Genomic DNA, 27,307 nt, shown 5'->3' with positions numbered 1-27,307 from the left:
AATCTGCCTGTCTTACATCTTCCACTTTTAAAGAAAAAAAAGAGCTTTCCTTTAAATGATAGTCATTTATGCAACACTTAGCTTTTTAATACCCTGATGGCTTTCACAGGAAGGTACTTAGAGACTAAAAGTGTCATGAAAGTGATGCTCTTTCTTTGATGGGAGGGGTTCAGCTCTGTCACTTTTCAGCTCCTTATTTTTAGATCTGCACAGTGTCTACTGTCTTCCTTACTGACTTCAGAGTTAATGGTTCATATGTGGTTGATAAAAAGGGCTGAAATTTGAATTTTGGGAAATGATGTTTTAGAATTATGTTATTGAATATTCCATCTCTAACCTCACAGCCTGAGTCATTTCCATAGAATGCAGCAAAATCTATTACATATGCTGCTGGTCAGCAAAGCAAAAAGGTCTCCATTTTGCTTTTGTACATTTAATTCAAATGTTCAGTCATGTACTCTTAGGTCATAATAATCATGCTTCTTTTTATAATGGAAAAGTAAGGAAGATTTTTATCAGATTTAAAGAATCTGAAGAAGACAAGGGTTCCAGAAAGCCAATGAAAAAATATACCAGATATTTGCTCCACTTTACTTGTGGAGCGAGCAACTTCATGTACTATTGAATGGCATACTTGAAGAGTAACTAGCTGAGAAGGAACAGCTGAAGGTAGAGTTATGATGCAAATGCGAAAAGAAGGATATTTGGACCCAAGACAGGGATATAAAGCTGGGGAGAAATATTCCCCCAGGTGTCTAGTACATGAGGTAAGACAGGTCTGGAAAAAATGTCAAATAAGCAGATAAGCATAACTATTAGAGATACCAGATCTTAAATATTTCATTTAAAAGATCAAGAATCAAAATGTGACGGTCCTGAAAAGCTGTGAACTAAGTTAGCAATTTCTTACTATTCAAGAGGAACTATTTTGCTGAGAAACCTTAGTTTCATCATGCAGACATTTCAGCTTTCAAAGGAGATACTTTTACATATCCTTTTTTTTAATGTTTCTCTGATTTACTGCAATTTTGTGATGCTCTGGGACCATAACTTGTGTTTTGTCTAATTAGCTGAAACATTACTGGTAAGGTATCTGTTTTCCACAATTTGCTTCTTATTTGGTTGCCATTTTAATATTATTGTTATTTTAACTCAGTCCATGTCTTCATCTGTGGTTGGGTATGCTGCTAAACTTTTGCTATAAACAAGGCCAACTGCAGAAAGTTACATTAGAATCTAAGAGTAGCATGTGGTTTTGTTCTGTAATCTCAGTGTACCCTGAATCTGAGAGCTCTTACTTGATTGCACTGTGCCTAGAAGTTAAGATATTTACCTTAACGGTGGACATGGTTTTTTTCAGATTAATTTACAATGTTGTTAATCTTGAAAATAAATGTTTCCTTTCCTTCCAGCCTCCAGCTCAATTTGCGCTCACATTTCTTCATAAATGCAGTTGGTTTTGAAGTAGAGGATTTGTAGCTACAACTTGATCACCTAATTGACAATGAAGATCAAATATTAACTCCTAATGTTTACATTTCACTGTTAATCCATAGAGGTTGAGACATAAATATTTCTTGTAAAGCAGTTTGGCATTTGATATCTGCATGTAATTTCACTGTATCACTTGTGTTTAGCTTTATCTAGCAATATATACCATTGAAGGGGAATGCATTTTGTTGTTATGCTACAATTGTTTTCCTTCAAAAATGCTATAATCAAAAAAGGAGAAGGAATTCAAATAGCCCAATTTTTAGATGCAGCCCAATTTTTAGATGCTTTTAAAATTTTCAGCAATTACATATATCTTACTTTTAATGAAGAAGTATATTAAAATGTAATGGTTTTGTTTCTTTTACAGAAGGGCAGTTAAGACACATAAAAACTGGTGAGCCATTTGTTTTTAATTATCGTGAAGATTTGCATAGATGGAACCAAAAGCGCTATGAAGCTCTTGGAGAGGTATATAAATTGTGTGCTTGTATGCATGCGTATATGTATTGGTGTGCTGTGGTTTTTGTTGTTTCTCTGCAGAAGTGATACTTTTATGTATGTTAAGAAAGATTTAGTGAGGCTGCAGTCATTTAACAAAAGGTATTTCAGGATTTGTTGCGTGTTAATGCTGTAACAATAATTTCCATTATTTGCTGTATAGCTTCGGATGTGATTTAGACTACAATTTGACTTTAGTTTATGTTCAAAATAGAATATCGTCTTGATTACACAAATCAGAGAATATTATACAGTGCAGTATTTTCTTTAACTTTCTTCTCCCCAAGGTGAAGCACTGAGTATAAAACTGTGGCATTTTACTTTCTAGCTGAAGATAAATATATTGGCTTGTTTTCTCATTTTATCAGGAGATACCAGGAGCCACCAGATGGATTAAGTAGAGATCTGCTGATTAGTTGATTAAATATTTGTTGATGTATTGGATATTTGGATGCTACTGGTACTTCCCAGGCTTTTTGCAGGGATGTTATGGATGTAGTAGGTGTAGAAGTGACTGACCATGGTTCCTTTTTTATGTGAAAATGACTTTCATTTCAGTGCCATGCTTTTTGTCATGATTTAGGAGTCAGAGCATTGACTTGAGAAGAAAGGTGTCTGATATCAGTGCATGCAAAACAGTGTGTGCTGAGGTCTTCCTTGCACTGTCACAACCTCTCCTGCCCAACAGAAAGAACAGCCTCAGCATGCTTACCTCTAGGCAGTCATGCTGCTCACATCAGAGTGGCTTTTGGAGAAAGGGGATGCACAGTTCTGTGCACAAACGAAGGTCTTTTTCTTAGAGACTCTCTAATGTTGCCCAGCAGTTTCTGTTGGAATCGTCATGGCATGTCATTCAAGAACTGCTTTTGCCTCATGGCTTGTCTACTTTCATTAGTGTTATTGTTTTAGTAAGGATTAAACACATTTATTCCTCACTTACTCTTTCTGTTACATTAATTCAGACTACTCGGAGATATATTTGATTGTGCATGTTTAGATATTTTGTCTTTTAAACTTTCTTGTTGTCGTGGTTTAACCCCAGTGGGCAGTTCAGCCCCTCAGAGCTATCTGATCACTCCCCCGCTGTGGGATGGGGGAGAGAATCAGAAGGGTGAACTGAGAAAACTTGTGGGCTGAGATACAGTTTAATAGGTAAAGCTAAAGCTGTGCGCGCAAGCAAAGCAAAATAAGGAATTAGTTCACTCCATCCCATCAGCAGGTGGACGTTTAGCCATCTCCAGGAAAGCAGGGCTTCTTCATGCAAAATGGTGACTTGAGAACAGAAACACCTTACTGGAAGTTAACTCTGAATGTCCCCCTCTTCCTCCTCCTTTCCCCCAGCTTTTACTGCTGAGCATAACACTGTACGGCATGGAATATCTCTTTGGTCAGTTGGGGTCAGCTGTCCCAGCTGTGCCCCCTCCCAACTTCTTGTGCACCCCCAGCCAGTACACTTGTGTACTGAAGAGTAAAAAGAAAACTAAAATGTCTGAAGTGGCAGCTATTCCTACACTGTTGCAAAGTAAATATATAAAGTGTCTTGATGAATTTCTTGGATGGATAAATAGGTAAATACTTAAATTTATCACCAAATGGCTTCATATAGTTTCTTGTGCTGTCAAGAGTGCATTTGTTAAAGCTGAAGAAGTACCTAATTACATGGCCTTTTCTAGGTATAGCAGGATAAACTCTAGGATCTCCTGTAGGCACTGAGCATGCAGGCTCAAGAAAGGAGTGCACAGCAGAAGTCTCTGCCCGTCTTGATTAACAGGAATAGCACGCCATCTGTCTTTAATCTCTACCGAGAGGTGATCTGGTGCTCCATGGCTAGCTCAGCTGCTCTGTTTCATTCAGGGGTCAGCCTGGGCTCTGTGCTGGATGTGCTGGAGCTGCCCAGCTGTTGAGCACTGCTTTGTCCTGCCAGAGCTTTGTTCCTGAGGATTGAACAACCTTGCTTTTTACCTCCTCCTCCTCCTCGTTCCTACAAGAACTGTGCAGGGGAGGAGATGATGGAGCTACTGCTGCTGCTTCTCACATCCTTTCACCTCAACTGTATGTTTTTCCAAAACAGGGGGTGTGCTATTGCCCAATCTGTTGCATTGTCTAAGTTACTTGATACACATTTCTTCCAACAGGAAACAGATTGGCACCTATTCCATGGGCTGTTTGTGCAGACCATTGTGTGTACCTGTATTGTTTGGATATCCCCATTTTCCAAATAAATGAGTGGGACAAGGCACAACTATAAAGATTAGTATGTCTCCATGTGGGCTCCTGTGCCATCACATCTTGTATGTGTTTGGCAACATAATCAAATTCCTCATTCTGTGCATCTGAATAGTGAGTGCCACGGCTTCAACCCATTGTGGTATGAACGACTTTCTGTGATTTTTGATTAACCAGGAGGTGGGGTGTTTCCATGGAGTGGGTGTGTTTGCTGGTTTTGGCTGGGATAGAGTTAATTTTCTCCACAGTAGCTAGTATGGGGCTGTGTTTTGGGTTTGTGCTGGAAACAGTGTTGATCACCCAGGGCTGTTGTGGTTCCTGCTGAGCAGTGCTGACACACAGTCAAGGCCTGGTCTGCTCCTCACCCCACCCCACCAGCGAGGGGGCTGGGGGGCACAAGGAGCTGGGAGGGGACACGGCTGGGACAGCTGACCCACACTGCCCCAAGGGACATCCCACACCGTATGGCGTCATGCTCAGTGTATAAAACTGGGGAAGAAGAAAGAAGGGGGGGACATTCGGAGCGATGGCGTTTGTCTTCCCAAGTCACCGTTAGGCGTGATGGAGCCCTGCTGTCCTGGAGATGGCTGAACACCTGCCTGCCCATGGGAAGCAGTGAAGGAATTCCTTGTTTTGCTTTGCTTGCGTGCGCGGCTTTTGCTTTCCCTATTAAACTGTCTTTATCTCAGCCCACGAGTTTTCTTACTTTTGCTCTTCCGATTCTCTCCCCCATCCCAGCGGGGGGGAGTGAGTGATCGGCTGGGGGGGGCTGAGTTGCCAGCTTGGGTTAAACCATGACAGTCCTTTACATCTGTGATCTGTCTTGTGCATTTTGCCTTAGTTATAGTCATTCTCTGTGTTCAGGTTTGAGTGAGCTTCGAAAATGCACTTTGTTTATATTGGTAGGTAAAAGGCAAGGAAGGTTTGAGGTCAGGAATCTGACAGGATGAGTTGTTCCAAGTTGTTTATTTGTTTTGTGTTTTTTAGATAAAAAAGAAACTCATCTCTGTTTCAGTCTGTTGTCTGCTAGGTGCTTGATACTACACAGTTCTTCCAACAAGCCACAAATTTATAAATGCTCCATTGTCTGTCTTTGGCACAGTGAGTGTTTATATAGTTATCTGAGAACACAGGGGATGCTGACCGGCAAGACCCTTGGCATTTGTTCACATAGATAAAACCTCCTCTTGTGCCATAGATTGGTGGGTCACTGATGTAGATGTTGAATAGTACAGAAGTGGTATATTACCCTCTGATTAGCCATTTTGTAGTCTAGGGTAAGATGTGTTCAGCAAACTGTGATAGCTTAAGAAGCAGCAGCTCATATAATTCATAAGGTGATGTAGTAAAATCTGGCCTTAGGCCTTTGCTTTGAAACATCATGCTTTGGCTTTAGGAGTTCTCTAATACGTATTTGTAGCTGGACATACAGTGAGATGATAAAGTAGCTAGACTTGTATCAACGGACAAAAGTGTTTTATGTATTCGCTGTTTCCATTGTTAGCTCAGTCACTGTGTGCTGGTTTTCTGATTTTTAAAGGATTTACCCATCCTGCCCAAAGCAACTTTTTTTTTGCTGTACGTCTATATTGTGGGCTGCTTTTATTGTATTTTACTGATTTTAAGAAGTGGGTGTACTTCCTGGCCTTATGTTACAGCATCATTCTCTCTTTCTTGGAGCATTAATAAATTTCCATTTGGTAATCCATGATTTTTTGCTGTTAAAAGTCATGAATACACTATCTGTGATGTTCTGCCATTACTCTGGCTGTATGGAAATTGATTCTTCACAAATTACAATGGTTCGTCAACGTCTCCACTTCTTACATCAATTTATTCTTCATTCATTGATCTGTTATTTCAGGCACACAATTTGTTCTGCAGCCTCTTGATATGTGTTCCTAATAGACAATTTAGTGAACTGTTCATAATTTTGTGATTCTGGTTCAGTCATTGCTATTGCGGCATTGAATTTTGTGGAGAGCCTCTCCATTTGCTTTTTAAAAATTGAAATGGCAACAGAAGTGCACAGAACATGGTGTTGCAGCTGCTTCTAACTGCCGATTAATCCATGTGGCAAGTTTGAAGTACGATTGAGAACAATTTTGTGACAACAATTCAGTTGTTGCAGACGTACTGTTCCAGTTCAAGGTTGAATTATCTCTTTTTTTTCTGGCCAGGAGTTATGGAGATTTGGATTCTAGGTTAAACTCCAGATTAGACTCACATGATGTGTGTCTCCTTGCATTTTAAGTAGATATCTGTGTTTATTGTTTGTACTGCACTTTCAATTGATATTATGGCTACTGAAATTGCCAAGTCAGCTTCAGCCCCTGCTTGATCATGACATTGAAATTAGCTGGAATTAAAAAGAAAATACTACTAAAATCTGTAGCTGGGATTTTACCTTGTATTTTGCCAGTCATATAGGTTGTGTTGATAATATGGATTCATTTGAGAAAGATTATGTTGACATTCTCCTTCCATGGTCTTACAGTAACCAGAGTATCCCTAGCATCAGTAGGCAGTTATTGTCTGTCCCTCTGTGTGTCTCTTACAGCTCTAGCACTGGGTAATTATAATTTGATGATTGCTTCAAGGCCATTTAATATTTCCAGATGTTTTTGTGAGTGCCATCACTAATGAAGAGACTTTTACCTGTACTGACAGTTTGCTTGGCTGCCCATGTCTTTAAGTCAAATAGGATTTGTAAATACGTAGATCATAATGTGGACTGTGATATAAATGCCTCTGCTGTGGTCCTATTCAAGGACAAGTGTATGCCATCTCTTGTAATTGCAACCTGTCTGACCTGCAGAAGCATGTAAGCAGGTAGCAGAAGAGTTGCGGTTATTTTTTACAGTTAGCACACCATAGCACAAGAAAATACCTTATATATATGTAGAACAGATACGGAAAGCAAACAAATAGAACACCTAAATCAGAAATTCCTTGCATGTTTCACGTATGATAAGATACAGTTAATTTTACATCATCAGAGAAGTCTTGTCCCACTAAATAAACTGCTTTAAAGTATGTGCACAATGTTAGGTCCAGTTCATCGTAAAGTAGATTAACTATCAAGGTTAATATTTGTGTGGGGGAAAAAAATAAGTATGTAGAATTATGACAATGACAACCCATAATTAAGATCGCTAAGTAGTAAAATGGGATGGGTTTTTTTCCAGATCTCCTTTAAGTTAAAGAACAGCTTGGTCTCAACATAATTTAAAAAATAAGCGTTCACCTGCTACTAATTTCCTCCTTGGTTGCAAAGATCATTATTTGTTTGGATGACTGAGAGAAAGAAGCTATTTACATAGCACAAATGAAAGCATAGAGCAGCAGAAGAGGACATGTAAGTTAATGAAGAAGGAAGCATTAAGTAGTCTGCATTTGAAAGGGTAGCTTCTTACATGAATAACCCAAAATCTGATGATAGGCTGCACGTGCACCTGATAGTACTTAAGGTCCAATCTTGCAGCCGAAGCTCATGTGAATAAACTCAATAGGTCTGATCTTGTGAATAAGGGCTGCAGGATCAAGTTCCAAATAAAATTTGCAGATGATTAGTAGAAATCCTTACACTCTAGTTTCAGTTTCTTTGCACAGACAGTTTATCACTAAACATTCCAGATTTTTTCTGGCTAGCAAGACTTTAATATAATAAATTACATGCTACACGCCATGGATTAAGCAAAATTATGTTTGTGTACTTTGACTTATTATTATGTATTTGCTGTTAGTTATTTAGTGGTTGGAAAAATTTGTCTTACTGAAAGGACAAAATACATTGATAGTGATGTAATATATAGGTGGGTTCATGGACATTTGCTTTCATGGGATGCTTGCTTGGCTAGGGCTGTTGAAGAGGTTGTTCTGTTGAAAGAGATTAGTTGCCAAATACTTAACAGGTGTCTGTTGAGCATGTGTAAACTGAATTTTTTCAATCTCTTGTATTACAGTTAAGTAAGGGTAGACTTTCATGGGGATAGTAAAAATCCTCACTGAGAATCTAACACAAACTGTTCCTAACTTTAAGTCCTGTTTCAAAGGTAGGGTGAAAGCATCCAATGGAAATATTCTCCCTATCCTTATTTTTGAAAGTTGTTAAATCACATTTTGAGTGGTCTCCTTTGGAAGCAATTTGATAGTGCTAGTTCTGTGCATGTCGTACCCCATCTACTAATGAATGTTGCAGAAGGTTTTTGCTTTAGCAAAATTTTACAGTGGAGTAAATGTCGCAAAAATTAGAGTTGTCTATTTGGACAAAAATAGACAGCTGAGCAGAAGAGAGAGATTGGGCAAATTCTTTAAATTAAAGCGTGATCTCATTTCTTATTAGACAGATAAGAATCCACATGGAATAGAGACTTTTTGAATGTACCAGGTGGAGGAAGAGCTTAAATAACACCTATCACTTTTTGGACACCAAGGTCAATTATAAATGCGGTTCTTTAGGAATCCATGCCTACTGGTTACAGGTTTTTTGCATACTAAGTTGATTATTTTCAATTTGTGATAGATAAGTGTGAAACAAGAAACATGATGCAGAAGGCTTTAAGCAAACTAGATAAAGCACCTAAAAATGGGGCAGGATATTGAATTTCTCTTTAATAGTAGTTCCCAAGCTGTGAGTAATCGTACATTTCCATCAGGTTCCAGTCCTTTTACTTCACTTGTTTTTGCACCGATGCCTTTGATAACAGAAAGAAAATGCCGGTAGGGGCAGCACAAAAAAAATCTAAATCATGTATGTGTGCTGTCTTCAGAATTTTAGAAAGATTTCAGCTTTTAACAATCTGTTTATCTGCAGCATTGCTTTTTGGTGAGTGAAGTAGGTGGACAGACAGCAAGGATTGAAGACTACTTAATAGTACCTAAGGAAATTTAAATTTAAATATGAATCTTTGTTGCATGCAATATATTCATTTGCATATGCTAAATCCGCTTTCAAAATCTGCTGTTTGTGAAGACTTTTTACTGGAATGATTATGTCAGATGTGCTTCAGTGAACTCTTCTAGTTTGTAGGCAGCAATTGGCAGTAGGTTGGTTCATCACAGTAACATGACAGTACTCGAAAGGTTCAGAGATAGTTTCATAATTATTGTTAGCATGATTCTTGAAAGAAATGATGAGCATCTCATAAACCCAGATGGGAATTTGTTACATTGTTGATAAATGTGTTGATAAATGTGTTTTACATTTTTAAATTGATAAACAGTGAAAAGCAGAGAAGATACAATAAGGCAGATGGTTGTTTATAAAGCACTTGCAAGTTGCTGCAATTCAAAGAATGGTACTAATTGTTAAAAAGAAGACAAAAATTGGAGTAGGGGGAGTGTTTCAATGAGTTAATCATGAGCTTTTTAAAAATAAAACCTTCAGCAGCTTTAGTTCAATTAGAACCATTCTTGCCATCCTGGGTTTATGTGCAAAAGTTTAGACTCTCAGCTCTTAATAAACTTTTGTACCAACCATTTTCATGTAGCTGAAATTAAAAATACAAATAATCCACCTTTTATCTAAACGTACCCATTCCCATCTTTCTCCTTTTTCTTATTAGAAAAACCCCAAGATTTATTGCACAGCAAAATAAAATTGAATTATCATTGGTCTTATTCCCACTTAAAAACAATGAATAGAATAGGGAACTCCAAAATCAACAGAGAGTTCACAGCAAGGAACTAAGGTGGGATATAGTTGGCTTATATTTTGTTAAAGGAGTGGTGAAAAAAAATGGGTTTCTGCCAACTGGAAGGTGACTAGAAAAAATGATATTTAAGTAGTGCTTAGGCAGAATACAAATCAGCATATGTGATACAACCAGTTGGTTCACCTTTGTCTTGTGAATGTTCAGTTCTTGTTTCCATCAGTGATATTAGAAGTTTCTATGAAAGGCAAAGTATTTTCCTACTGTTTCAGCAGGAGTTTTTTGAAAACCGGAGATATGTAGATTACTGCCTTCATCAAGCAGCACTTTAAAAATATGTTTATTTTACTTCAGTTACAGAACTGCGGAAGAGTTAGTTCTCTTTCACAGGATTTTCAGATTCTCCGAGATAAAGAATTTAACACTTTCTGTGTCTTCAAGAGACTTACATATTTTGGTTTTCTGGGAATATTTTTATTAAAATTCAGCAGAATAGTGATATTTTTTAATAAAGCTGTATCAGCTGTGTCAGTCCTTAATAGGAATAATTTGAAAGGAAAAAAATTCAATTATAAATCAATAGTGTTGTATTTCTGTATGTGCAAACAACCTAAAATTACTTTAAGATGCTCCAGCTGCTCAATTCATTAACTAATCACAACTGAATTTTGGTATCTGTTATCTTCTGTTGATCGCTGCAGCAGAAATACCCGGTTAGCATGCCTGAGGCTCTTAGATGCAGTTATGACTATTAAGGAAGATCAGTTCAATAGGCTGATTACTTAGGATTTTGAGAGGCTTAGTAAGTAGTTATCTATCTTAACTCATGCAGTGTCCTGTCTGTAATGATTCGGCAAAGCGTCGTAGTCCTCCACAAATAGTGTCAATTCCTTCTTGCATTCAGGGTTTCCAGATTTGCCTCTTGTGCTTTTTGGGTAGTTGCACCTCTTGACTCTTCCCAGTCACCCAGTTCCTCTCTTGAGTGGTACCCTGAGTAAGTTGTTGGTGATAAGATATGAAAGATCTTTGAGGAGAAAAACAAATAATTTTTCTCTTTTCACTGAATTAACTGGGGGGAGGGCATATGTTTTTGCCTTCTTTCCAGCAGTGTAAATTATACAGATATTATGGTAACTTTCTCTTATTTCGCTGCAGATCTGACACCCCATAACACAGGATGGAAAAAGTATATAAAAAATAAGGAAGCTTAATTAAAAGAATAATGTTTTAAAACTCAGGGTGGTTAAAATTCTGAAATTGATGTTTTATACATTGTTTTTAATTTCTACATTCAGGGATTCAGCTTCCGTCCTCATTTCCAATGTATATGGCTCTATTCTAAGTGGGTTTTTTTAAGATAAAAGCTGACATATATCCATCCCAGTCATCATGCGTGTGAGTTTCACATAAAAGTACAAATGAATGTATAAAATGTATTTGGAAGTGTTTTTGTTAAGTTCTATAATCTGAAATTGCTTTTAGATGTGATTAGTTTTCATGCATTAGGCATGCACCTTCATCATGTGCCGATAAGAATTTTGATGCAGTAGACCTGATGATGTTTAAGCAAGACAGGGAAAATACTAAATGTAAGAAAAGGTGGTGTTTCTCCAGTGTGAGCTGCAGTTCTAGGTGAGGCACCTTTCTGGGTATTGTATGTACTTTTGGTTCCATGAAGTTAGTCAGAAAAATACAAAAAATATAAACTTAAATTAAAAATGGAGGCCATTTTTTTTCGTATGATATAGTACAACAGGCACAAAGGGAGTGTTCCTATAGTCGGTTGCTCCATCTGAAGGTAATGATATAAATGAAAGAAGGAAATTACTCATACTTTCTGAAGATTGTAGGAAGGCAGAAGGTTCAAGCAAAAGAAAAAAAATTTTGGACAGGTCACCAGAAGAAATTTTTAAATGCAAGTATTGGAAAGTGCTAAGCATTCTTACTGCCTGATCAACAGGGGTTTGATACTTGGTTTTCTCTATGCCATTAAATGGATCAAGATTGATTGTACAGTTGATCCCAAATTTTCAAAAAATATGGGTTTTTTTATCATTTTTGATGAGACAACTTTTTAATCCTGCTTTACCTGATGCTGTGGAAATGCACATCACATTTTTGAAGTGAACATTTCTGTTACTGCTGACTTAGGGAGGCTTTTAACGTCCAAGTTTTAAAACAAATGTTCTGTGTACTAGTTAAAAACCTGTATGAAACTGCAGGTAGCAATGGAGGTGGGGAATAATGCTAAAATAGCTGTCAGCAAAATAGAAATGATGAAACTCTAGGATAGAAGTTGTTTTTGTTGAGGCAGAATGAAGTGTCAAAGATGTCAGGACACAATGCTGATAGTTGCACAAGTTCATTGTGGTTTTTGTTCAGCTTAAAACTTCATAGATCTTTCATTGAGGGAGGGATTTGGCATTTTTTGGCAGAAAGGGTATGCTTTTCGCAGAAATCAAACTGCTCACTGGAAGATAGCATACCAGCATACCCAGCGCTCAAGGGATGCAAGCTGAACTCCTTCAGTGTGTGTACATCCGTATACATATGTATACATACGTTGCTATTTCTGTGATAGCAACTAGCCTGAAAGTCAACATGTGTAAAAGAAGTTAATGGCCAGAATATAATTTAAATAAGTGGCCAAGATCTAGCAGGACTCATGAATCCTCTTCCAGTATTACAGTGGTTTGTCATTATATTTGATGGTAAGTAGAGGGTTACAGCAGGCAGTGTAGTGAATGCACCTTTTGGGGGTTTCTGCCAGCCAAATGACTGATCAGTATCATATGCGTTACTAAAATATAAATATAGTAAATATCACATGTGCTGTCTACCCGAATCAAGTGCAGAAGGACAGCAGCAAGTCTCTCTGACCTGTGTATAAAATGTATGGGCAAGATTGATCGTTGTGATCCATACACGCTTGTACTTGTGAAGCTCATGCTGGCGTGCACTATTACAGTAATGGCTGAGGACTGTATTTTTCTGTTCTAGATATCCATATTGGCATAACTCTTACTGTCCCAGTAACGGGCTACAAGAATTTACCTTGTGCCTAAACCCATTAACATGAAAAGGGGTGATGTCTTTTTTTTTCTATTTACTGCTTGATGTATCTTATGAGGGAGATCTTTGTGAGGGGTGAAGAAACCTGATTGGTTCATCTTTAGAGGGCAGGCACACTCTCCCCAAGCAGTCAAAAATTATGCATTCTAGAGTTCAGGACAATTAGATTGAAGTCTTTTATGCATTTATACCTGCAGGCAGGTGTTTAACCATCTCCAGAAAAGCAGGGCTCCATCACACATAACAATGACTTGGAAAGACAAATGACTTAGAAGATAACTCCGAACATCCCCCTCTTCCTCCTTCTTCCCCCAGCTTTCTATGCTGAGCATGATGTCCTATGGTATGGAATATCCTTTTGGTCAGTTGGGGTCAGCTGTCCCAGCCGTGTCCCCTCCCAGCTCCTTGTGCCCCCCCAGTCCCCTCGCTGGTGGGGTGGGGTGAGGAGCAGAACAGGCCTTGACTGTGTGTCAGCACTGCTCAGCAGGAAGGACAACAGCCCTGGGTTATAAACACTGTTTCCAGCACAAACCCAAAACATAGCCCCATACCAGCTCCTATGAAGAAAATAAACTATCCCAGTCAAAACCAGCACAAGGTGGTATTGATATCTTGGTGGTGGTACTGGTTATTATCTTAGAATCATAGAATAATTTTGGTTGCACCTCTGGGGAGGTGCAACCTCCTGCTCAGTCAACTCCCCTGCTCAAAGCATGGGCAGCTTCAAACTTTTATCAGGCTGATCAATTGAAAAATTGCACACTGCCTTTAAGCGGGAACACCCTAACCATGAATAGTTGCTACAGAGGTCTGTCTGCATACTCCGGTGGTGGAGCTTCCTAGTAGACAGGAGACCTTAGATGAAACTTGCTCCTGTGATATGTGAGAGAAATGACCATGGTAGATGGGGCTAGGCTCATATGTCTGAAGCTGACTTCTAAGGGAGAAAATGTGCTGGTTCCCAAGTTTTGTAAGGCCGTCAGACGTAATGATTCACTGAAGTTTTGTATGAAAACGTTGGAAGGAACACCACAAATCTTACGCAACTGTTCAACCAGTTGTTCAGGAAGGGTACTGAATGTCAGACTGTTACAGTCAGAACGTGACATAGACTCAAAGACGAAAGAACAGTTGCTTGCCATATCAAGATGGTTCTGTCAAGTGCTGATCTCGGTAGGGATCCTGCCACCTGCTCCCAGAATCTTCTGCTATTTGAGGTTTCAGTTTCAGAGTGCGTATTGCCATCCACCAACCAATTTCTCAAGACACATGTCATGATGCACTTGAAGTATTACCTGGTAGCATATATACCCTTGCTCAACTCCACTGTGTTTGGCAAAAGTGCACTTTAAGAGAGTGCGTGCCTTGAGATCAATTTATAATAGAAAAGGAATCAGCTTGTTTGATAACATGAGCTTGTACCCATAGCAGTCAGCCAGGAACAGAGCTCCCATTTGTCCTGGCTTTCAGTCTACTATTCAGTTTACAGTGTCACACCTCTTCTCACTTAAGTATTTTGGGAATGTCAAATAGCATTGGACACTACTTTGCTAGGGACCACATAAGGATTAATCATGAAGTGAGAGGTGTGATCAGTTCTTGGAGGTGTCAACATAATTCAGTGCTCTTGGTCATGGCAATGCCTAGTATGCAAAAATATTTCCAGATGTGTATGGTTGAGGTAGATAAAATTCAAATAATTTTCACAGCAGATACATTGAAATCAGGTTGTGGAAATGATCAAGGTGCATATTGAGTTGCAAGTGTATGGCTTCAGGTTTGATCAGTTCTACATCAGTAAGCTAAAATGGTGAAATAATAAAATATATCATTAATATTTCCTTCTGGAACAAATTTTTCTTTGTACAGATACAGTATGATTGGATAATTCCCAAGTAAATCCGTAAGATGGTGTTTGTTGATCTTTCTGTAAGACAAATCTGATTTCAGTTCACAGTCTGCCTGAGAATTTTAATATCTTTTCTTCCACTGTCTTTTAGAAAATTAGAATCTTTGGTGAAATGCTCACTATATTCTTGTGTTTATAAGTTTCTTGGGCTTACCTTTCCACCTCCACAGGAAACCAATTGAGGATATTGTCAGATACATTAGAAAGCAGAATTCATTTGGCTGCAATATTAAATGACCTACTAATATTTTTTTACATAAAAATAACCTGTAACCCTAGAGATAATATGGGTAAAGTGAACAGAAATTAAGTAAATCATAAGGTGAATACAAGTGGGAAGTGAAGGTTGATGCACATTTTTAGTACTGTTCCATAAAGATTTTTTTGGACAGGCTAAATTCAGTAACAGAAAGGGTCCTAACTTAGATTGTAGTAATGTAATTTTGGGCTGATTTCCAATATTCAGGAATGCATATGTTCTTGATCCTTCATTACAACTCATAATTTTAGGAATATTGTGTTGGGAAAATAAGGCACATTAGCCAGCAGCACAAATAGCAGGAGAAGCCACAATATTCATTTCCCCTCAACCCAGCCAAAAACAGAGTATTTGGCTGACTATCAAAAGGAGCAGCAGTAATTGTTTCCAGTATCAGTGGAGGCATTTTGCTGTTTAAAAAACCCAAAGCTTCCATTTCATTAACTCAAGAAAAGGCTTGGTCTCTGCCATCAGTTAAGGGACAAAAATGGGGTTCTTATGGCAAGCTATAGGTTGCTGTCTGCCTGTGCCTTGCTGTGGCCCATGAATTGCTGTGGGTCCTGCCAGGAGCTCCTGGTGCCTCTGCAGTAGCTGCTTGCTCTCTGCAGGCTCCGCTTCTCCTGGGTGCAAGGGCAGTCTGCAAGAGCAGCTTCCCAAGCCTGGGTCACAAATGCAGCAGGACCTGCTGTTGTGTGTGAAGAAGTGCCCAGGAGCTCAACCAGATCAGAGCCACCTTGTGAACACTGGCCAAAAGGTGGTCCTGGGTTTACAACTTGGTCTCTGTTTGTAGAAGAGAAAAATGGAAAGGGAGAGGCATGGGAAACAAGATTATAGGCAAAATGTAGATGGTAACGTGACAACTTGTCACTTGTCAGCCTGCTGGCTGCCAAACTCTGTGGTGACATGCTGGTCTCCTGCCTTTTCTGTCTGGATTAGGCCTTGAGCAGAACAAAGGGGGAACGCCCATTGCCCTGTGTGCCCATTGCCCAGATTATTGACTGACAATAGCAGTGGCAATGAAGACACTCAGTCAATATGTGATCACAGCACCTCATGGTGTATAGAGCAATAAATATGGTTTTGTATTTGATGGAGGGCAGGTCATCCTCCATGCAGATTCTCTGCTCTATTCTCATGGCATAGAGACAATTGTACCAATTCTCTTGTCATAGAACAAGTTGCTTTTAGGCAGAAATCTGTCTGATTCCTAATCTCACCTTTTCATTTTATTCTCTTGACTGTGTTCACTTTATCTGATATATGATGAATTTAAGATGTCTTTCATGTGTCTTTCTATTTTATAATACCCTTTCACCGAACACAGAACTCTGCACAGAACTCTGCAGGCTAGTGGCTGTAGTATAATTATAAATTGCGCACAAGCATGCTGCTCACTGTTGTTGATGTCCATTTTCTTTATCTGTATCTAGGTGACAAAATTGCCTACTTAATGTTTCTATGAAATACTATAAAAATTACAGAAACTGGATGTTAGGAAGAATATTCCTTTTCAGGCAATATTTTGATATCATTGTTCAGTAGGAATTGTCATCACTTCCTACTTGATGTATTTGTAGCTGACAACTACTGTATTGAACCACTCATCTAATCAAACTTGGCTATTCTTCCACACGCCCCACCCCTACAAAAGAGCAAAGGATCCCATCATGCAGACTTCTGTTGGGAAATCGACAAACACCAACGTGAACATGAACCAATCCTGATCACATGGTTTATAAAATGCATATCAGGACAGGCTTTTACACAGTATTTTCTGACTCAGGCTGTTTCGTAGCTTTATAGACTTTTTAGAAATAACTGCTTGATTAGTTGGACATGCTAAGTATAAATTTCCATTAGAGCTTGCTAAATGTCCCATTTGACAAAAAAAAAAAAGGCTTTTCTTCTCACAATATTTGTATTCAGTAGAAGGTCGAAGACACAAGCTAATATTTGAAGTTTGCATAAAATAATGAATTGTTGTGATCCTTCTTAATCACTGTCATGTTAAGCAATTTATGTGTAATTGGACTGTATCTTGGTGATTGGACTGCGAAAGATATGATTCCTTCCCAAATGAAGTATGTAGGTAAAATTCATTAAAATGCAGTAAATTGTAGTGTGCAGACCTTCACTATTAGCTGTTTTTCCTCTTCTGATACTTGTGCCCACATAACTTAATGAGAAGTACTACACTGATGTGCTGTCTTTGGACATGTGCATGCTGCATGATCGGCTATGTTAGTTTTTCAGTCCTAATTTCATAGGAAGGAAGGATCTGCTATGCTTTTTGGACATCATCAACATAAATATTCATGAGTAACTAACAATATCCTTACATACTGTCCTCTTATTATCACTGAAGTAGTATGGGCTATGAAGTGTATTTTATAAACCTTAGTTACCAAAAATATTTCTTCCTTGTAGGATTGTTTTAAAAATAAAGTAGAAAAAACACATAAATTAACCTTTCCAAATTTGATTTAATGGAGACATTTTAAATAATAATTTATTTCATTGTTAAATTAAGTGATTTCCTGTATTTTATACAAAAGTGAAAGTGTCAGGATTTTACTTGTCACATATGAAGCAATCTTCCCTACTTCTTGGTCGAAAGTTCTGGCATTTGCCTTACCTGGAGATTTTTGTCGTTTGCTCCCTCATTGAGTTTGCCTGCAAGCAGAACACGAGGCTGGGTTAGATGGGCTTAATCACATGGAATAGAAAAAGGAAATCTTTTCCTGAGAAACAGTGAGGAAAAAGAATAGAAAAAGGTTCATCAATGTCCAAGGTGTTTTCTTAACCTTCAGCTTGATACCCCCCAGAAGAGACAGTGCCTTCAGGGCAGGTTTTTCTCTCCTTAAGGGGAAGTTTCTTTCAGAGTACTAGGTATCATAACCATAGACTAGAAAAGCAGAAAGCAAGCTAGCCATTTCTCTTAGAAGTTAACTCCTGGCTTTTGTCAGTTGCTCAAAGCAAGTGAGGGTCCTGAGTTTGCTGCTTAAGTATGCGATGAGTTAATGACCCTGGTACGATCTATTTGGTTTACTTGACCTAGTAAAAAGAGGTGCAGGTATTACTTAATAGTGCAACTATAAACATTTTTGTGATTTGTGTTCCTGCGGGTGTCAACTACTAATTGTGCCCAGAAAAGAAAAAAATAAATGCTGCTAACAGTCAGCGCCATGGCCCTTTTCAGCTAAATTTATGTAAATCCAATTTATTTTGACCCACTACTGTTCTGGAGCACGGTGGCAAAATGGTTACGACATCTTGCTATGGAAAGAAGGTGTTAATTTGAGTTCTGCTCTGGATTTACATAAAATTAAGCCTTCAGTCCATCTGTGAATATTTATCTGGTCATTTCTGCTGAGGAATCAAAGGTGGCAAAATGAGATGCTTGACACATCACTGGCTTTTTTGTCTGTGACTACAAAAGCTGGTATGCTTTAACTATGTTAATCTGATATGTCAGTTGGGTTTGGCATGGATTTTTAACCTTTCAAAACTGCATAGTACCACCTCTCCACCTAAACTACATTTTTTTCATTAATAGTTGGAATAATCAAAACTGCTACTGGTCTTTCTTCCAGATCCCTTTTCATAACTCATCTCTAATATAAAATTTAGAGATAATAATCCTATGTTTCAGTTCTTGAATTGGAATATTAAAATGTGTTTATAAGCCTCATTTATATTTGTTCCTCTGTTATTCTTTTGGGCTTCTTTTAGTCTCCTTCTTTGTTTTGCAACCTTTTCATCCTTTTGTTTCTTATCTCAGCTTGGGGATAGAGGTCATGCTTTCTGCTGATGTTTAATTGCTTCTAGCGCAAGGTGTTTGATTGAAGCCTCTGCTTAGTACTAATACATATATATGTATATGTATGCATATTTTAAAAGAATTGAGAATTCTTGTAAGATGGGCTATGTAATTAAGCCATTTCTGAAACCAAATAATCGTCAAGTGATTTCTAAAGTTAGAGATGCTTTTCTTAAAAAGGAAAAAAAGAAAAAAGAAAAACAAAAAATAAACCAACAGGTGTCAGCAAAGACCATGTAACAAAACATTGGGTCAAATCACATCAACAGTATATGCTGCATTCATGACAAATCCCTGTTGTTTTTCATTTAATTCTCTCAAAAGATCTTGAGATCCTATTTGTGATCAGTCAACTCAAAATCCAGAATATCACACCCATGTGTTAAGATTGAATTGAATTGCTTTCAGTAGAAAATGCAAGAAATCCCTTAGAGGTAATGTCAATTGCATCTTAATGAATTGTTCTCCCACACTATAATCCAAGTGAGGTCTTTTGTTGATTTTTAAAATGCCATTGATTTTTTTTCTTTTTTTTTCTTCTTTTTTCTTTCTTTTTTTTTTTTTTTAACTTGCAAAGAACAGAGCCTTTAGAAAGTCCATTCAGCTTTTAGGATTTTTTGTTCTGGCATGGTGATGGTGGGGTTTTTTTGCTTGTCCCAGTTCTTAGGTAAGTTTGTGTCCAAGAGCAGTATGTCAAAAAGTTCCTTTGCATCTCTCATTGTTACTTATTGGCAGGTTTGTCACTTGAGGGTCAAAATAAAGCTCATTCAACCAAGGCTACGGCAGCCACAGTAGCAAGCCTCGGGTCAGTCCCACCACTTGAGATTTGCCGCAGGGCAGTCAGTTGGAATTCATTTTGCATTTGTTTCACTGAACGTTACTTCTCTTAGACCGCAAAGAGGAAAAAGTTGTGGGTAGACTACTGTATAAGGGTTGTTTCCTTCTCATGTTCATTTTCTCTTTTTGTGTTAAAGTGCTTATTACCAATGAGGAGACAAAAGTTATAAAACAAGAAAATCCATTACTTGTAATAGCATTGCTTCTAGTGGTTTATACTTGTTTATTTTTAAGGTTAGTGATAAAACCTCCAACCTGTGTACCCTGCCTTGAAGTTCTTAGAAACTACTAGTAGTGCTGAGGGCCTGATCTCTTAGGCTGAATTTAAATTATTTGAAAGTAGTATCCTTTCTGTGCCTGTGAAAGATCCATTTTTTTGAGAAAGTTAGATTCAAGACGTTGTAACTTGTTAAGTCAGGTCTGAATTGATAGTTGAAAGCATTTTAGAGGTCTGGGGAGCTGATGGTGAATCTCTTGCTGTACTGTGCGAAGTCAAGTCGAACATAGTACTTTAGGAAAAAAAGAACACAGGCGAATGAGGTTGATTTTGGTCTATATGTGAATTTGTCAGGCGAACTGGTAGTGTTCAGCTGTTACACATTTTAAGTGCAGTTCTGTCACAGGATGGGAATTGACAAGTGAACCTAAGGTTGAATTGTTTCTGCATTCTCTAAAGAAAAATAAAAAACTTACTTTTTTTTACTTCAACTCAAAGCATAACAAATTATATGTGAGCATGTTATTGTAGAAGGTAGAGATGGTCAGACTTCAGTGGTTTCTGAGCAAGTCTTTTTCACTAGGACTTTTAATTGTAATTTTTCCCCTTATATTTTTCTTTTTTCTGTAATATATGTTTTTATGTAGGAGATTAAACTGGGGTTAAAGTGTAGTTAACTCATAAGGTTAATAGAATAATAATAAACTACTAATGACACTAATAATGTACTAACCCTTTCTATGACTTATGAAAAACCTGGAAGTCAAGCAAGAAGGAAAGTGCCATCACACCTATGTTTTATTAGCTACACTCTCCTTAATTTTAAATGTAATGTCTATATTACTCTAAAAAAATCTGGCTCCTAATAAAAGCCTACAAGCAAAATTATTGCCCTTAGATTCTCTTATTCTCCGCACTTTCATGTACTTTGAGAACTGTCTTTAAAAATTAATGAAAACAAGTGATCTCATAAGGTGTTCAAGGAGTGTTGTTTCACAAGTTCACATCTTCGGAGGCAGAAGCCTTCTATCCACTAAGTGTATCATTGCCAACACATCTCACTCTTGATGGGAAGTAGCCTCTGTTAACTTTGAGAGAGTAGTTCTGTCTCCATTCGCATTCCGTCCTTGGAGTAGTGAAAAGTGGTAACAAGAGTAGTAATAGTGGTGATGGGGTTCTGTTTGTGTTTTGAATAGCTGTGAATGAAGAACATGATGTGGGAAATCTCAGATCCATCCAGCTGGATCTGGTCCACCAGATGAATATATTTAACCGGTAATTTGCTCCGTTTCTAGCAGAAATCTGCTAGAAGTGTGTAGGAGCAGGCAATGGTGTGGACAACTTGGGTTAACAGCTTGCACTCCCTTATCCTTTCTCCAAGGTCTTATAATCCGTCCTCTGTCATGCGAGTGGTTGTAATGTCAACTGCTCGCATGCGCTTTATCCTTTGTCATGTCACAAGTGCTTTATTCTTTATCATGTGTTAACCATACACCAACCATTTGACAGGGTTGTTGGCGTTTTGGTCATGAGGGACGCACATATGGGAGAAGAGAGGGACATGTGGCGTTTGAGTGTCTTCAAAGAGATTTTGTGGTTTGCGCTAACCGAAGGGTTCCTCACATCTGTTGTGAATCCATGAACATTCGTTGCGTGGTAATGATTTCCAGTGACTACCGATAGGTGCCGGTTCAGAAGCGAAAGGCCAGAAATCACACGGGACTATGCCATTTCTTTAATATGTTTTTAGCAGACAATTCAGTCTTGAGAAAACATTTTGCAAGTTTGAGTAGTTTACTTTTTCTTTTTTTCCCTCTGCAGTGGGTTTGCTGTTCTGCTCATATACGTAGTCTGGTGGTGGGTAGAGTTACCCATGGTTGGTATTGACAGTGGGAGCACACTCAGAGGGAAGAAAGAGAATTCAGAGGACTTGGGTTGTAAAGCACAGCAGGGAGGCGGCTCAACAAGCAAGGCTCAGTGCACTTCACTGCGTCCCAGCATGGGTTTGGATGTGGTATGTACTGAAGCAGCTCCTCTGGATTAGGATGTGGGTGTTATGAAACAAGTTGTTGAGTTGTGATCTGTTGTCTGTATACCTGGCTATCTCTGTACGAAAAGGTTCACCAATGGTTCAGCTGCAGTTCTGCTCTTCCTCATGTGTGCCAGGCTGGTTCTTGACATTTTTGATATGAGTTATAAGGCTTCCTTCAGTTTCTTACAGGCTTAAAATAGGGGTGTATTATTTTACACTGAGTTATTCTGGAGTTGCCTTACTGCTTTGTGGGCATGCTTTTGGTTGTCTCTTTTCCAGACTTTTGCTGTTTAAAGACCTCTGATACTTAGTGCATTGAAGAGTCTCTTTGGTATTTCTCTCCACTTACAATCATGTTTAAGCTTCGGTACCTTCAGGATCTTTGTAACTTTAAATGTGTTGGTCTCAGTGGCTCTTAGTCTTTAATTTCTCTTATCACATAGTTGTATGCAGCTATCAATCTTTTGATCGCGTAGCTTTGGGATGGTGTATTGCGAAGATTTTACAAATTACGCTGCTAACAGAATTTTTCAATGCTTTTAGGTAACTGAAAACAGTCCTGAAGAAAGTCCTCTATATGAACAATATAATCTTAAAAGAACACACATCATTGAAGCCAGGGCCTTACCAATTAATGTGTACTAGAGTTTTCTGTACCGGAACTGTATTTCCACCTGGAGTTTGTTTTGCTCTGTAGACTGCATGCAGCATTATAGTCTTGGCCACCATTGTGCAGAATATTTAGCAGTGCAAGGGTAAAATCTCAGCTCTGTTATAAGATAACGTGTTTCTCTTTTCTTTCTGTGGTATTCTCTGTCTGCATCCTTCTTGCTGTCCATCCAAGTCATCAAATTTAATTTCTCTGTAATTAAAATAGATTATGTTCTCAATCCATATGAAGGATCACTGTTCATGACATAGATCTATCCCCCAATTATCCATAAGACTACTGAACTTTGCAGATGTCATATTTGGGGCAGACTAGCACTTTGAAAAGGTAATTCTGGAGGTATTCACACTGTTACATCCAATGTAAGTCAGAAGACCAACTGTTTTAAGCACCTCAGAAGGGCAGTTGTGAGCACTGAAGTTTGGTTCCTGTCCTGAACCATATGTATTACTGCTCTCAACCTTGTCCACAGTAGATGAAGGAAAACTGTAACAAGGAAATGGTAGCAGAGATTAGGTACTGGTGTTTTTAATATGCTCAGGATAATCCACTCTTTTTACTGTTCAGGATGGGTTTCACTCAGCTGTGGTGGTCCCTGCTCTCATCAGCCTGCCTTCATTCTGGGAATTTTTCTAGTCCAACAAAAGTAAGAAAAGCTGTGACTTCATTTAGGGCGGAAGATTCTCAGGCTTACGGAAAGCAGGACAGTAGCTCCTCAGCTCATTGAGAGCAAGTTCAAGTATAAGCCATTTAGGTCCTTTCCAAAGAGGACCACTTTGTGCTGGGTTTCTCCTGTCCCACAGTTTGAATACAACCTTTTGCGGGGTGAAAGTGTTAGGCTGTGTAACTTTTTGTGGTTGGAAAGGATTTCTCCCTTGCTATCAGAATAGGTGATGAGAGGCATGGAATTCTTTTGGTTTTGTGTTTGTTTTTTTCCCCCCAGTTCTCAGAGCAGGCAATAAGAACACCTTGATAGTCCTTAGTTCAGATGCTTACCCTATTTGGGATGTGTTTTCCTGATAGACTGCACTTGGAAGTGAATCAAGAGCAGAGATACTGTAAAATGGAGTTCAAGTTCCCAGTGTCTCATACAAGTAGTACAGAGCTACCATTTTTTCCTCTATTCATCAGGCAATTAATTTCACACATTTTGGGCAAGGCTGACTATTGGTTCTTTTTGCTTTCCCATCTCAGACGTAGTGCTGCCTGCTCACCAGCACCCTTATTACCTTGAATTACAATGCAGCATACTGCTTATGGTGTTGGCCCACGTTATGAGTTGCAAGAGCCTTAGAAAAAGCATAAATATCCCAGGTTAGTACGAATAACGTGAGTAGGGCTCTCTAGCAAGTGTTACAGTTTGCCTTGAGAATGGCTTGTACTGGACAATTTATTGCTTGATAGTTCCAGATGTGTTAACAACACTGGACTGGATTGGACAGCTTCTGTCACTAAGTACCTGCAGTAATGAGCAACCGTATGACCGATGATCAGTCCAGGAGAGTTCATAGTGTGTAACCATACTCACCTTCTCATGCAAAAAGCCACAAGACACTTTTCAACATCCTACAACAGTTTTCAGGTCTTAAAGGTAAAATACCAGCATACAAGCATACACAAGCTAATACTACTACTTAAAGAAGTTATGTCTATTTAAATTGTATAGATTTGTAATAGTAAGTCCAACTAGTGCTATATAAATAATATAGCACAGTTCCCTTTTCTTTTTAATGCCTATAGAAAAGATATGTTAAAAGTTAATTTTTCAAAATTACATATCAGCCATAAAATCACAAGAAGTAATTAAAAGAGTAAAATTCCCAAAGCAATGTCGGGTTTGTAGCATTTTCAGTACTTGTAGCCATATTCCTAGGTAGGACAGGATTTTGCTAGATTTTCCAGGCACATCCATGCTAAGTGCAGAAAACCTGGCCATTATGATGATGTTTTCAAGTCTGGGAAATTTTGGGCTTTGATGCTACTTCAAGAAATCTCGTGTATCACCTTCCACCCTTTAAAGCTGACAGCGTACTGGCCACTGCTAGGATATCGCTGAACTTGTTCATCTGCTGCTGCCAAAAAAACCCTCTTGTGGTCTTATAAATACTGGGACAGTTTACGGCGGTTTTTCCTCAAGTCTGTCTGGGCCGTGGAGACCATCCAGGTGCTGAGCTGCCTGAGGATCATCATTTCACATTTTGCATCCAAGATTCCAACCTACTATACCTCTTTTCTTGTTTACTCTTATTAAAAGTGTTCATTAGGTTAAGTCTTAGCTATACCAGAGTGCTCTACTGATTTAACAGTCCCATTTTTAAGGCTGATACCACTATTTATTATATTAGAGTAGTGCATAAAAAGCCAGTTAGGATCAGAGCCCCATTGAGCCAGGCTGTGGAAAAAATGAGTAAAGGTTTACTTCTGCCCTGAAGATATCACAGTCTAAATAGATGAGAGAGAATAGCAGAAATAGATACAAACACATAGCTGCAGAAAAGGGTAGATTTTTTTGCAAGTGGTGTCTAAAATATATTTTCTTCATAGCAATTTTTTTCTCTTCCAAGTGTTCTTTTAGTGTTTTTGATGGTTGGTAGATGCCTGGCTTTAGAGTGAAAAATAAAATTTCTATGTTTGAGGCCATATTATCATTATCCTCATTTTAATGTCTGTACAACATCAGCATCTGAGACTGCAGGAACTTAACTGCTTTACTTGTTGGCATTACACTGAAGTTGATTTCGGTGAACCATAAAAAGTTTGGCCCTGAAGGTAAAATTACACTGTATGCATGTTCCTAACATACTGCTTTGGGGATAAACATGTCTTAAATCAACTCATCGCTCACAGCTAAATTCCTTCTCCAAATGCAGTTTCCCTGTAGATAGTAATGTTCAGTAAGACTGGTTTTCTTTAAAACCATAAAGTTTTTTGAATGTAATTCTGTCAATAAACATATTTGAGCAGGGTAGCAAAGAATTCACATAATCCTAATAAAGATTTTGGGGTTTTGTGAAAGTAAGGGAGGGGCACGCACCAACATTTTTAGTTAGGTTTCATCAGTACCTCTAATTTGTTCAAATGTGTTCCAAACGTTTACATATTGTGTTTGCTCACATGTACATAATGAAAACTTTTGGACTTCATTGAAACTTTATTTGGTAATTGTGCATTTGGAAAATTAAAGTTGAAGTTTATGGTACCCTGGCTCCTACTTGCTCAGTTCATAGCGTGTTGTTAAGATGCCATCACTTGAGAGCTTTGTTACAGCGATGTTTCTGTTGTGGCTTAATATGCTGTGGGTTCAGATGGCTGTAATTGTGGCCTTGAGGGGTTGGACTAAAGAATACCAGCTGGGTTTGTACCCAGATATTCTTGGATTAATATTTTGGGACTTAGATCTTGTCCTGTCTGGAATTTAAACGTAGTTCCCCAAGCTTTAAAGGGAAGGCAAGCACCATTTGAGGCTCTTAATGAGCACTTTTTTTCCTCTTTAATTTGCCTTTTTTTTCCTTTTCTTTTTTTTTTTAACTCCTGTAGCCAGTGAAATCCAGGCAGTTACTTCCGAACTGTTTTTACAGCCCCATATGGACAAAGCGCTTTAGTTTGTTCCTCAGCTTAATTCCCAAATTAATAATAGTTAGAAAGTTCTTACATCGGCATCTCCATTTTTCTTAGAATATATCAGGGTGAAAAAAAATTTCCCTAGATATTAGGCAAGCCTTTGAAGTGTGAACAACTTTGTTACATTTGAGACGGCAAGTCTTTTGTTGCGACTAGGTTGATTTTTTTGGTTGCTCTTTGAAATAATTCCTTTTGTTTCAGGTCTAAAATTTCAATTTTATTTCTACATGGAGACAAGAGACTTAAACTCCCCCATAGTGGGGAATCAGTCAGGGTTTTTCTTCTATTTAGAAACCTTTGACCCATCCCTCCCCTGTTCAGTGAATAGAAATGGCAAGGCAACTTGTGCTGAGGGTGACTAAAGATCTGCTCTCCATGTAGCTCATGAAGTGAACCTGCAGGGGAGAGGGTTTCAGGAGTCCTGCTTATGGAAAAAATGCTTTTAAAGTATTTCTTTGCCAAAGAGAGCCTTTCTTGTACCCCTGAGTATATATTAATTGGTTATAATCCTTAGTTTTGAGGCACATAATTATTCACACAGCAGCACGTGATGGATTCACAGGTACAGTTACAATTTCTTTGTACTGGCAAGCAGCCTTTTCTGAGGGACAGAGAGGACCTTTTTGTGTAAAGCTCCAAGTTCTATAATTAGTGGTATAGTAAAGAATTCAGATAAGTGGCAAAACATATACAAGTGCTTAGAAGTTCAACCAACTGTCCTTTAAGTTGCCTGCCTGGATATGTCATTACTGTAAGCGGTTTAATGTCTGTTTGCATTTCTTTTTATCTTCCTTTTTTTCCTTCCAGATCATTACTAAATACGTTTATGAACTACTAGAAAAGGAATGCCACTTGAAGAAAGTAACTCTCCCAGTAAGTATAAATTTTTTTTTTCCAAGGATGTTGTTTGTTTGGATCTGTAAAAACCAGAGCCTGCAATCCAGTACTCAGATAAAGACAAGGTGTGCCAAGGCTCTGTGCAGGGCATTGTCTCAGGA

At 38.3% G+C, this 27,307-nt stretch overlaps 1 protein-coding gene across 8 annotated transcripts in view; it reads left to right on the top strand.

Annotated features, from left to right (window-relative positions):
• The window catches only part of ARB2A (ARB2 cotranscriptional regulator A), a 271,831-nt gene that overhangs the window by 27,420 nt on the left and 217,104 nt on the right, over nt 1-27,307 (top strand). For all 8 annotated transcript variants that reach the window (XM_075526511.1, XM_075526513.1, XM_075526512.1 and 5 more), the window contains 2 exons: nt 1,862-1,962; nt 27,117-27,182. In XM_075526511.1, the coding sequence (XP_075382626.1) occupies nt 1,862-1,962; nt 27,117-27,182 (167 nt within the window). The remainder of the gene's footprint in view (nt 1-1,861; nt 1,963-27,116; nt 27,183-27,307) is intronic.

Source organism: Mycteria americana, chromosome Z (genome assembly GCF_035582795.1).
Source record: "Mycteria americana isolate JAX WOST 10 ecotype Jacksonville Zoo and Gardens chromosome Z, USCA_MyAme_1.0, whole genome shotgun sequence".
Classification (NCBI taxonomy): domain Eukaryota; kingdom Metazoa; phylum Chordata; class Aves; order Ciconiiformes; family Ciconiidae; genus Mycteria; species Mycteria americana.
Note: the sequence above shows the minus strand (reverse complement) of the source record. Positions and strands in the feature narration are given on the sequence as shown.